This window comes from Lepisosteus platostomus, chromosome 13 (assembly GCF_059453375.1).
Source record: "Lepisosteus platostomus isolate fLepPlt1 chromosome 13, fLepPlt1.hap1, whole genome shotgun sequence".
Taxonomy (NCBI): domain Eukaryota; kingdom Metazoa; phylum Chordata; class Actinopteri; order Semionotiformes; family Lepisosteidae; genus Lepisosteus; species Lepisosteus platostomus.
The window spans coordinates 28,054,279-28,067,982 of NC_142623.1; the positions used below are offsets into that span (position 1 = coordinate 28,054,279).

The 13,704-nt window shown below is 35.4% G+C and overlaps 1 protein-coding gene across 2 annotated transcripts; it reads right to left on the minus strand.

Annotated features, from left to right (window-relative positions):
* Nucleotides 1-287: 287 nt before the first annotated feature.
* On the minus strand, nt 288-12,428 carry pou4f3 (POU class 4 homeobox 3). 2 transcript variants are annotated; one of them, XM_088603968.1, is made up of 3 exons: nt 12,195-12,428; nt 11,181-11,862; nt 288-613 (listed from the first exon to the last, which is right to left on the minus strand). In XM_088603968.1, exons 1-3 carry the CDS (start codon nt 12,312-12,314, stop codon nt 399-401), a joined length of 1,017 nt encoding a protein of 338 aa, XP_088460094.1. In that variant the 5' UTR covers nt 12,315-12,428; the 3' UTR covers nt 288-398. The 2 variants fall into 2 exon arrangements, with proteins under 2 accessions (XP_088460094.1, XP_088460095.1); XM_088603969.1 differs by lacking the exon at nt 288-613 and having other exon boundaries at nt 9,620-11,862.
* Between the last annotated feature and the right edge of the window lie 1,276 nt (nt 12,429-13,704).

The following is a 13,704-nucleotide window of genomic DNA, read 5'->3' on the forward strand; positions in this document are numbered from 1 at the left end:
GTGTGTCCAAGGTAGACAACGTGCTCTTGTTTCACCTCAGGGGTGTAGATGTGATGCAGCAGAAGACTGCCATGAAACTAAAGGTTCTTGCTCAGATCTAATGACTGTGTGTGCATAATGTAGAATGAACTTATCCGTTCTGCCTCCCTCCCACCCCCAAAACACACGTCCTGCACACATTCTTCAACACTCCGGTCACCAGTGGCAGCTCAGAAAGGAAGTGGGGAAGAACAGCAATATTTCATGACACTATGCCTTTATTTACTGTTCATTATGAGGATTAGACAAAAGGTCTGGTGAGAATAGGTACAGATATCAGAATGCACTAGAAGATTGATATTTATTTGCACCTCAGTCCCACTGACTTTCCACCAGTTGTTTATCTCAGCATTTCTGCATCAAATCAGCTTCAGCTGGGATTGAATGGCTGAAACTGCTAGTTTTAAAAGGAAAGGAGAAAAGAACTGAATCTGGTGTACAGCACGATTGTTACTGATATTTAATTTGACCATTTTTGTCGTATGACATTGTTGTCGTTCTGCTTTGCTCCTTTTTATCTCTGTCTGTGAGGCATGACTTGCTACTCCGCAATGTCTCTCTTCTTCATGGCTCACTGGAAAAGAAGAACATATGAATTAATGAATCCTTCTGTCCAAATCAAACAACCATGGTCCACTGTATTTCAGGAAAGAAATGTCATTTAAATATACTTTAAAATGAAATACTCGAATACAGGGAGTATGTTACATTCTTTATTATGTGAATGGGTAATATTGAGTTATGTTTGCAATCAAACCAAATATTATAAATATTATGCACATATCTGTATAGTTGATCGAAATTTTGTAGCCTAAACTTTATGAGTCTTTTAAGCCTATAGTTACATTCAGGGGAAGGATTATTGATTGATAAAACTAGACTGGTATTTACAGACCTACTGCTTTAGTTAAGCTATTATTGGCATACAAACAAAAATACAAACCGTTTGTTTTTTACTGGAAATATTAAGGTGCAATGCAGTTTCAAATATAAAAAACTGCACTGAAACATATGGGCCCTTTGGGCCTGCATTTCAATAGGGAATGAGAAGATTTGGGATTGCATTTTATTTTATAAAATTGCATTATACATAACAGTATAAAAGCATCTTTGTATTCCTGATACATTGAAATGTGAATTAATTTAACACAGTGCATTTTGAATGTAAGGTTAAGACTGTTGATTAAAAGAAACTTGTTCTGAATTTTGCATTTGAATTTTTTATTTTAGGTTTTCTTTTTTTTCAGGATTCAAATAAAGAAACTAAGTGACAATGAAGACTGGAATTTGTTCGAATGGAAACATTGCCTTCACATTGCTGAATGTGTCCTGCAGAACATCAGAGGAGGACTCATTGACCTTTTAAGGGCAGCCGAGTCCTTTTCAGCCACAGCATTCCTCTAATGATTTGCTGACATGTTGATGAAGAACTTTTACAAAGTTTGAAATGGTTGCCCATGTGATGCTAATAGGAGAAGACTAATAAAAAGCAGGGAGATAGTTTGTTCCCTCCATATTGGTCCCATTCTCGTTTGTTGCTGCTGGCATTTTATGAATTATTGAAGTGCCAGTGTCTTCACTCCGCCATTTCCTCTTCTTCAATGTGATTCCTAATGCCTGAACAGCATCCTGCCTGGGAGAAAAGCCCCTTGCAATCCGGAAGGCAGTCTGTTGCAATTAACAAGGCTCTCATCCCCATTGTGTCAAGCATTGTTTCAGTCTAAGAAACATCTCAGGCAAACTTTTTCTTCCAACCCCAGCAACAACAACCGTCTGATGTTAAAACAGGACTGATAGCGTCAATCTCAGTTATTTCTTTCTCACTCTTGCAAAATGTGCTGAGACTTCACTGTCGTTTTATGTAATCTTCAATGTGTCTCCAAGAAATCCTTTTTTTAATGTATTTTCTTTGAAGGCAGAAGTTTCTCACTTGAGTATTTTGTGATATGTTTTCGCATTATTCTTTTTTTTCCTTTTAATGTTTTCCTTAATAGATACACTGCTGTGTAACAGTCTTAGAAACATTTAGCACCATTGTATGCTGTGCACACTGTTTCTAGTGCTTTTAGCAAGAACATGATTGTATGGTGTTCGTCTGCTGAAGATCAAGATCGATAAAGATTTAAGTCAAATCATTTTGCTTTACGTAATTCATCCATATAAATCTATACATAGCAGTACAATAAGTATCTTTTTACTTTTATGGATGAGTAGAGAGGAGAAAATTATGTTAATGACAAGAAACACCTACCAATGGGTTAATTAGATTTGATTGACAAATGTGATAGATGAGCCACTACACTTCATATTAACTTTGTAGTTAATTGTAGGTAATTGTTATCAAATTTTTAAAGATTATGATCAATGTGAATTAAACTGTGGTAATAACAGGCTTGGTTTCTTAACTCCAAACTAAGGTAATTGATATATATAATGTATTATCTGTTATCATATTATATATTATTGGAACAAGTAAAGGTTTACTCCATGCTGAAAACAGAAGAAAAGTAACACAATGTCACAAGACACCATTGCCGAAATGTTGTGTTTCCTTTCTTCTCTTTTCAGCATGGAATAAACCTTTACTTGTTCCTTTGCAGCCTACACCTGCTGATGCAGCTACCTACTTGAACTACTTATACAGTATATTATTGTATATTATTAACTGTCAAGATTGCTATAATGGTACAAACATAAGTGAAGGCGTTGAGTAAATTGGTGTTCATAGCACATACTGTACATACAGAATTCTAGTCCTGTCTAAGATGTATGAGACATGCTCGGCTACATATTTTATGATGAGTGTTTTAGCTGTTTTTTTTTAAAACGGTTCAATTTTTCCCAAATTTATTGAAATATACTGCACACATTTCCAACTCCTATTTACAGTATTTTGCTTACAGAGCAACGTACTACAGTACGTGTGTATCAGGATGTGTCATAATCACAAAGTATTTTTATTTGTTCAGGTTGTTGACAAGGCTTCCATTTGAAATAGCCTGAAACTATAATAAAGAAAATGCACACAGCTATTAAGTGCTGTGTCATACTGGTTAGTGACTATCTGATTGTATGTGAAAAAGCAATACCTTTAATAAGGTATGAATAATTTACCTGCTCCCATTTCCCACATGCTTCTCTTCTTTGGCAGACTTCATCTCAGTTTACCTCATGACAAGTGTGTTATGACATCCAATACATGGGATATTTCAACTATTAATTATTTATATGAGCAACATGCTTAAAAATATTTCACTCATACACAGATATTAGGTTTTATATTGCTTATTTGTCTCTGTTTTAAAACAAAATTAGTTCAGCATAAACAAATATTATTACATTTGATCTAAATAATGATCTGTTGTTAACATACTTTGGTTGATAATGATTTGGTTGATTTTGGCACCAAATGTTTGACTTGGATTTTGGTCTCAGAGAAAAAAGATCAAATAAGGCTAAATATCTGAAGGTTTACTTAACAGTTTTCCTTCTGAGAGATAATACATGCCATACATTATTATAATAGAGCTACGAAAATAAACGCCATTCTGTACAAAAAATGAAAATATTTGGGATTGTACAAATGTTTATATGTTTATACTGTATTGGAACATAGGAGTTCCCAAATTACAGTAAATACGTAAACTACTTCAGTTGTGGGAGAGCATGCAGAATTTGCAGGAAGTCTTGTCAGAGAAACCAGTTTGCTTAGGTGCTGCTTTGTCAAGCCAGATCATGTCTTGAGTATAAAGTGGTAAAGCTAGCATGCAACTAGAAACAGAAAACCTAACTGGAAATGTAATCAGGGAATCTGGAACAGGGCAAATAGATTATTTTTTTTTGAGACGCCACACTTTATCTTTAACCTAAAGTCAAAATAAACAAATGAAAAACAGAAGCACAGCATCCTTTCCAGCTTCTGCACTTAATTTGGAATGCATTCAGTGTCAAAAACAGGGGGATCATTGATTAATGATGATACACTGTACATATTTAGGACGAGGCTTTAGAAACTAGAAAATATAAAGGATATTGGTCTTAAATAATTTATGGCTCCAATTTAAATATTTAGGTTTATATTGCAAAACATTTTTGATCGTGTAGAAACATTTGAACTCAAACACCACGGCATGCTATTTTCTTAATAAAATGAGTTGCACCAAAGAAATAATATTCCTTATATATTGTATCTACAATTACACAACATTAGGCATTTCCTTTTGACTGCCCAAATGCACAGAAGGGTTGATTCATTTTATACAGTTGAAAGTGATCAATTTTTCTAGTATTTTTTTTCTTTTTCTGATTAGCAAAACAAAGGAAGGGTGATAGAGAAACCTGATGTTACATTTTAATGCAACCTTGAAATTCCAAGAAAAAATCGTCAAACAACTGTATTCAGGACTGATGAAAAGATGGTCCTATTTACCCAAGCTCTCTTGCTAGGAGCCATGGGACTGAACAGATTATTCTCCAAAAGTAAAGATGCACATAAGACCATATGGGGCTTTTAGTTAGTGCACTTTGGAATGCAGTACAACAGGTGTATCACAATGAAAAAAAGTCACTGATCTGACACAGAAACCTTGATCTGAGTATCATGTAGCTGCAGAGCAGCCATCATATAGTATCAATGCTTCTTTTAATCCCACTATGATGCTCCGCAAGCTCCTATCGATTTTCTCTTCACATTTGTTTTTGGCATTAATTATTCACGCCTTTCTTTTTTCTTTCCATCATCGTTTGCAAAGGCAAATTTTGTGTTAAAATCAATTGTGTGGGTACTGTAGATGGCTTGTTTGGTTTTTCCTGCTTTCATCTCTCTGTTCGAACAGCCCTGGGGAGAAGTGGAATATCAGCGAAAAAGAAAGGGAAAATCAATGTAAGACAGCGATTCATAAAACACACATCAACAGAGGCTTGTCTAAGAGAACGCGCTGTTGGATGTTAAACTGGATTCTGTGTATGTCCGGACAGAAAAGTATAATTTTGCTTTCAGGATACCCAGGGAGTCCTACTAGTAAACCATGCTTTCTTTGTTTGTTCACAGAAATAACAGTGTGAAACTGTCAGCACACAATAATCGATGTTGTTCAGCTCTAGAACAAAAGTCATTCTTTTCCATTTTTTTCCTCTTCTGTAAAGAGGTCTTTTAGAGAAAGACAGAACAACATTAGCATATAAGCCAAAAGTACTGTATTAGAACACTTCATTCTTTTAAGATCAAAAGGGAATGATTGCGTTGAAAAACATATTTTGTTTTCCTTTTGTTGCACCTGTTTATATAAAACCAAACAAATGATAAGCATAATCAAACCTGAATCACCCTTTCCTACTTCAAAGGGAATAATTCATACATGGTTATGTTTCTATTTGTGCTTCAGGATATGCTTAACATAGAACTAATGGGGTAGAGAAAAGATTTAGGGGTAGTTTATTCTGCAATAAACTTTCTCAACAAATGCTGAAGACTATTGCTTGGTAATATGTTGAGAGAGGTAGAAACTTGTTTTCACGTAGCTCCAAACCTGTGCCTGGACAGACATAGCACATCTTATTCAAATATTTCCTGCAATACAATGTAACAACCCAGAAACATATACTGTAACTAAAATCAGGCCTTGCATTAACAGTTAAAAATGTATTTCTTAAAAGACAACAAGGGCATTGTTGGATAGGGTATTTTGTTCCTGTACATCACACAGTACGCTCCTAATGAAAACTTCCCAGAGCTGTTGGGGATTCTAATACTAGACCTTCAGACCCCAGTACCTGTTCATTTTATCTTCCAGGTGAGCTGTCAGTTACCTCATTTGCAGCTTTTAAACATGTGGAAGGCTTACTTTTAACTATTGCTGTTTACAAATAAACTAACATTTCAGATTTTCAAGTTCATGGAAAGTCTTGAAAAGATGTGAATAAGTAACTTACAAGTTAAGTTAATGCTTCAACTAAAAACTGAAAGTTCAAATGGGATAAAAGCCAGCAGGTGTGCTAGTCCAGCCAGGGACTGGAATTGGGTGGCCCAGTGTATTGGAAATGGACTGGAGTTTGGGTGTTTGGCCCTTCACTGTGAGATAATTGATAAGGTGGCAGACATGCATAAATTGCTTTTTTAAAAAGTAATATAAAATGTGCTATGTGCATAATATAACTCATGTGAAATGGAACGTGAATCCTGCTATTTACAGTAAGGGTATGATCTCTTAATTAACAGGCAAATAAAGAAAGAAACTTGGGATTTCTGATCCATGGTGTAATCTGGCATTCAATCTAAAGCAAGGAAACATAAAAAAGTGATTTTTATAAATGTTTTACTCCTGCCTGGTGTTGTTGTTCCAAATGTATTACATTGTCCCAGAAGGTGACAGATAACTGCACAGCGAAATTAATTATTTACTGGCAAAAACATTTAATCCAATTCTTTTCTGGTGGAGTTACATTATTCAAGTATTTCTTATAAACTCTTTCATGCGTTTTTAGACGGTTACATTCAGTCTCTTTACCTATTTAATTATTCACCAACAATGACAAGTTTTTTTGAGGGGATGTTGTTGTATTCATATACAGTATAACGTTTTGTGAATTTGATAAAGGTTACTTGTGAAATTAAAACTGTTATAGATATTTAAATTACCAATATGGGTCTGAGCTATAAACTAAAAAAGGAAAGTTCTCGAATCTTTAAAAATATATGTGAAGTATCGGTGAAAAATCTTTATTTGTAAAGTAAGATGCCTGAAAAAATAAGCCATTCAATGTAGATTAAGTTCTTAAAGATGGAATAACAGCACTACATTAGTAGGATTCTGAATCCAAATACAATGTTTTGATTCATACATTAAGCTGCAGGCTGGTCCAACTCCCATCATAATGCTGTAGTAATCAACAAGCATTAAGGAATTTATTTCTGTTCATTTCCAACTTTAATTCTCTCTAAGGAGAAGCTTCCCATTTAATTACCAGAAAATTGACACCAAACATTAATATTATCAGATTTAAAACAGGGATAATGGTACTTCTAATAGCTAATTGATCTGATGTAGGCAAGGAACATATCCCACTGTGGCCTGAAGGAACATACACTACTGACTAAGGTTTGAGGATAAATTGGATCCGAATTAAAAACTAGGCTTTTATGGAGGTGACTTATGGCTGCTGGAATTTAAAGGCATCTAAGATGCAATAAAATTCTCTTCAGAAACCACAGGCAGTAGAAAGCAGAATGATTCTAGTCCTATAAAAATGTGTAAGTCTGCCATATTACTGGGATAAGAAATTCACTGTGTCATACAAAACAAATCCTTAAAAGTAAGGTGTTGCTTGGTTAACTAGTCTGTTTATACCTGATTTTTTTTAAATAGAGGTTTCTGTGTTTATTAATGTACAAGACATAATAAATGTCTTAATGCTGCTTAACATTCCCTTAAAACTATAAAATAGTATGGACATCGATATCCTCCATTACAAAAACAGTTTTCAGCTTTGCTTTCCAGACTATAGACCTATGGAGTTCATATTTTATTGTGCTACAATTTTCCTTTAAGTTTGAATGACAGTTTTCTTGAAATCATCCAGTTCACACAAGGACATCGTGATAAAGGCTTTATGAAATAGACTATTTGAAATAGACAGAGGCTCATATTTCACATTTAATGATATATCCACTGAAGTGAAATAAGTGGTAAACTTCAAAATGTTACAGTCTACCTACTGGTTAAATTTGAATGAGCTCTAATTGTAGGAAGTACCTGTATTTCTGTTTTACTAACATCATTAGTTCATCCTGTAAAAATACTGTACATCACGTAAGCTATTAGTATTTACTAGGTGCTTTCAGAAAGCGATGCTCCATACTTTCATGTCAAAACGTGATCTGGCGACTAATTGTCACGGGGTTTTGTAGGGATATTTAGATGATCTAACAGCACAGTTTCACAGTTTTCCTGTTTGAATATTTTTTAAATAATATGAAGCATTACATCCTGGGGGACCCTCGTGTAAAAATCATAAAGACAAAATTGTATTTCCAAACTTGAATTAATTTTATGTTTAAATTTACCAAGATCTGTTTAATTTTCGTCACATTGCAGTATGGAGTATGTGGTTGGTTTAAGGATAGTGAAATGTTATTTTACGTTCTAAAGATTAGAACGATACATTATTTAAATTGTTCATTCATATAGCTTATTAAGTAGCCTATGCAGTTTAGTATATTCTGCCTAAGTATAGATTTTTGTTGCAGAGAGACTTCTTTTATTCCTACTGTATATTCCCTCTCTTGTCAAATCTTCTCAAGGCAATCCTGTGGCGTCTTTTACCCCTTAAGGATCTCTACTGGATCTCTGAACTCTAATCTTCAACTGTTATAGTAACTGTAAGGGAAATGATAGAATAAAGATTCTCTCTTATATAGAAGGTGAGCCAATAAACTGGCTTGTGTACCGCCAGTGGATTGCCGCATTGATCTCTTTATTTCAGAAAAGCATAAAATTCAAATGAAAATTATTGAACGTGCCGTTTACTGGATTCGCAATGAAAGTTGTTTCCGTCCTGTTCCGTTAGGTAATGTAAACTGTGTCAGACATCGCACAACTTCTGTCATTATCAAAAAACAAGTACGTGATAAATAAACGACGGCTACGTTTGATATATTAAAACATATACGCACCAATCACTCGTACAATTGTGAAACTTAGACACAACAAACTTTTGAACAAGACTGAGAAGCAGTTAAATTCTACAGAATATCGTTTGTAGATGTATAAGTTAATATAAATGTACTGTAAATACGATGATAAATTATTTAGATTGACTCAAACATGTTTAAAGAGGAATAAAAATTGTCAGATATTTAAAGAAGTAAACTTAACCTAACCTCAATGTACTCTATAGCATACAACTTTTTGTGTGCTAAAATTTCAGCTTACGTACGTAAAATTAATGTTAATAATCGTAAAGACGAAATAGAACATTTTAAACCCCGAAGGGTGTTATTTTATCATTCCTTGTACAGTACGTACGTGTCGTCATTATACTTCTTTGTCTTTTGATAAAACAAATAATGTAATGGCTGACCAATTAATAGCAAAGAAAATTAGTTTATCAAAAGGGAAAAAAACAAAAATAAATTACTAGTTAGGCAGGGGTTAGGTGGTCGCAAAACAATAGAAGAAAAAGATTAAAGATAAGCTAAATTATGTTATTCTTACCTGAAAAGCGTTTTTATCCTTTTGAATCCTAATGGGCATTGGCGTAGTCTCGTATGGAGAGTGAACTGCTTTCTGCCCCGTTTTATACCTCTACGGTCAATTAATATTGCATTACCTTATTTTAAATTTTCAAAACCCACAATATAATGTAATGGCATAAGGGCATTTATTATTAAAGGACGTTTGATTGGGAAAAAGTCGCTGAGGCTGATTAAAAAGACTGGGAAATGAGGGGCAAAGACCACAGGATTTGAAAATTTCAGAACAGTTGTGGCATAATGAATTTGATATTCTTTGTGCTGCACATTTTAAAGTTTTTAGGACAGTTATTGAAACTCTTCCTTGAAATACTCAGAAAATATTCGCACTCTTGGCATTAATGTTTAATAGTGACAGTGCTTTAGGGATCCATAAAAAAAAGACTTCAGTCCTCTTGAAAACACATACCTCTACAACAGTTTTCGCGGTTATCAGTTTCATTCTACATGATTTATGTACAAATCCATTTGATAGTGTTATAATTCGAGTATTGTGAACAGCTATTAGATTTGAAATCAACAATAGCAGAAAAAAAGATTTTTTAGTAAAAGCAATTTGTATTATGAAAATTAATTCAATTTTCGTTTTTACAAATTATAGAGAGTTTATTAGTAGTAACGTCAGGTCACGACGAAAAACACACTTGGTCAAGTAAAAAAGTGAGAAAGGAAATGATTGATAATAAAACAGTATTTTAACTTGACTACCTACTGTAGATCGTTTAACCTTTAATCTACCTGTTTACTTTACAGCCACACACAAGGAATTAGTGTAATAAAATAAACTCCTACTAATAATAAAATCACAGTGATATATATTTCATAGACACTCAGTGTATAATTTTCCTATTAGTTAGTGAAAAGAGCATCATTTTAAGTATTTGTACATGCCTTAAAATAGCGGACATTTTCAAACAAAATATATTCATATATAAAGCATAATTTAAGAATATAATCTGAAAATGAAACATTAAAACAATGTTCTCCAGTTCTTTTCAAAATTATTTTAAAACGGTAAAACGAGATGTTTCTGGTCCAGAGTTAAGGTCTTTTCAGTCAAATTTAACATGACTTCTTTAAGTACACGATCACGTAGTTCCGACAGCAGTAAATGTTATCCATTTTGAACTTATTCTCAAGAAATGTATTACTACAAGTAAAATGAAAATGTACATTGATTTACCGCATTTAATTTTAAAGCTTTGACTTTGATATATATATATACCTACTGTATTTTCTCTAGATTCAGAACAGGGATTCTGTTATTCCAACCATTTTTCATTAGCGAGAACTACAGTATTCTATATATTCTTTAATTTAAATCTTGTCTGTTTAATATAAATCAAAATAGTTGTCGCATTAATAATATTAATACCAATAAAAGGAATACAAGTAGCAACATGTTATTGAAGTATGAGAACAGGACAATCCATCAAATACATTGAAGCAACAAATTTCCTCGAAGTGACAAGCAGTTATCTTTTAGTGCTCAATACAAATTTTACAAGTACTTTTCTACAAATGATGTTAAACTTTTAAACTTGTGTTACTTTAGAAAAAGTGAGAGAGGCAAAAAAAAAGTCCGTCCATGGCTTAATATCACAAGTCCTTAGAAGACATGGATAAGTAGATCCCTGCTATTTTCTTGATTAAACGCAAATCAATGTCACGCTGATTTGTTTCAACTAATGTACCGCCGAGTACTTCATTCTTTTTTGCTTTTGTCTCTGATTACAAAACCAGACTCTAACCACGTTCTTTTTGAGGTCCAGCTTTTCTGCAATGGCGGCAATTTTCTCTGAAGATGGACGGGGCTGGATTGCAAAATAAGCCTCCAAAGAGCGCTTTTCTGGGGCCGCAATTGAGGTACGTTTTCGCTTTCGTTCGTTACCGTTAAAGAGATCGGGCTTGCTGTTCTTCTCCCGGTGTGCCGCCTCTGCCTCCTCCAGCCAGGCTTGCAGGACAGGTTTCAGAGCAATCATATTATTATGAGACAAGGTCAAGGACTCAAACCTGCAGATTGTGCTCTGGCTAAGAGACCCGACCCCTGGTATCTTGAGGTTGGCAAGAGCAGATCCAACATCAGCCTGCGTCACTCCAAGCTTGATCCGTCTTTGTTTAAATCGCTCAGCGAAAGCTTCCAGCTCCCGGGGATCGGATTCCACGTCGTTGATGCAGGTCATCCCATTGTGAGCGGACAGGGAATGTGGGTGTCCCATCCCCATGGCTTGGTGAAGATGACCCATGGTCTGTAGATGGTGCTGATGGACCTGAGCCGACATAACAGAGGGATCCGGTGCCCCCATCCCACTTACAGTTAAATTCTGGGAGATGTGGTCGAGGAGGTCTCCTTCCAAACTTTGATGAACGTGGTGGTGGGAGGTTAGGGTAGACGGGTGAGAGATGGGCACTGTAGAAGAGGTAGAGGTGCAGGGGACACTGCTCATGGTATGGTAGGTCACGTCTGGCTTGAAAGGATGGCTCTTGCCGTGGGAGACAATATCAACAGCCGCCAGAGCTTCAGCGCGGGCAAGCAGACTCTCATCAAAGCCTCCGAATATATTGCCCTGAAGCTGCAAGCAAGAATGCGCATATTGGAGTCAGTGGGGAATTCTGTCAACTCAGGATTAAAAAACATTTTCAAGCACAGAGAGAATCCTCCTCAAAGCCCAGGTCATAAAAATTAATATGAAGGCAGAAGCTTTGCTTGAATAGACATGTGGATCAGAGACAGACAGAGTGTGTGTGTGAGAGAGAGAGAGCGAGAGAGAGGTGGAAGAGGGGGGAGAGAGACACTGAGATAGAAGTACAGTGCTATCTGATTGTTCCGGCAACATGAAAAAAACATTAAGCTAGTGTCTGTCAAAAATGTGCCTTAAAGCAGTAATTATGCAGATTTACATACCTGTGGGGTTGGAAGGCAAACTCTGCGCATAGCCTCTGAACTTGAGTGGAGACTGGCATATTTAGGCTCCTGTAGTACAGGATGCATAGAGAAAGGCTGCTTGCTGTTCATGGTCATCATCTTTGCAGCACACCTTGCAGGTAGGCAGCCTTGACATAGAGGCTGGGTTGACTCTCTGGCTTGCTCCTGTCAGTGTGAGCACCTTCCAATGACAGAGCCTCTCTCTATGCAACTCTCTCCACCTGCTTCTTTACTCATCTTACAAGCTGCATGCCAGGAATAGGACCCGCAGCTACGCGCAAGCGTGTTGCATGCAAGAAGCCTAGGAAATTAGCCGGAGGAGCCAAAACCATTTAGCTTCAAACATTTTTTTGAGGGACGTGGCTATTTTATGGACGGCATTGGTGCTCATAGAGTTAATTAGAAACCACTAAGTGGGAGAAGTAACAAGTTCGGATCCACGGTCAACTCCATTTGAATGATTTTAATGCTAAAAAAATTGTTAATAATGAATGTATATTCATTTCTAACGGTTAATTTTCTCGATCAAAGTTCAGAGTTTAAAGAGTTACATTATCGTATACATGTTTAATATTAAAATTTAAATTGCAACGGTGTTATGACCGTCCCCTTCCAAGCTTTCAGTAACTCTTCAAACATTAGTTGTCATCTCATCATTCGTTTGAGGTTTTGCTTAAATTTTCAAAATATTTGTCTTGCATATGATCAATCAAAATATTTTACCTGGCCTATAAAATGACCAAATGTGTTATGATAGTTAATCACACATCTAAAAAAATTAATTTGAATTTCGAATGTTGATATTAACAGATCTGTATTAGAGAACAGTTAATTTGCTAAAAAAAAACACCCTAAAAGCGAAACCGATAAATAAAAATGGTTTAAAAAAAGCAAAGAACATGTTAAAATTAAAAATGTTAAAATTCGATTTGCTATTCCATCTGAAAACAGACGAATTTAGATTAATTTAAGTAATCGTACAGACACGAAAATAGTTTGCTCATCCTAACAAAGGTGTAAATTACAGGTGTTTGGACTTTTCTCGACTCACATGATCGTTTGAGTTTTATATTTCGTATTAACATTCAGGGTTACAGTAGCGTCAGGTTGAATTCAGGACCACGGAGAGCTCACGGCTCAAGGAAGTGCGTGGGCCAACTCTCGCTCTGCTTAAATGGTTGCTGTACTTTTCCAGAGTCCTGATACATCAAAAAAAAAAATAAAAAATTAAAAGACCTCAAGGCGATGGTAGGGCGAGGGGGAAAGTGTAGAGGCTATGTAGGACAGCTTGCATGCTATTATTTGTCATCAGATTTGGACAAATGGAAGTGAAACATGAGTGAATCTGTGAAAGAAAGCTTCTTGGTCACATCAAAGAGAGAAATCAGCGTCTTGTTGCAAATCTACATGTCCTGATTTATTATAAAACATTTACAGCAAATCATTTATATTTCACAGAGCCTAAGTAGCTGCATGAAAGTTTTATCTA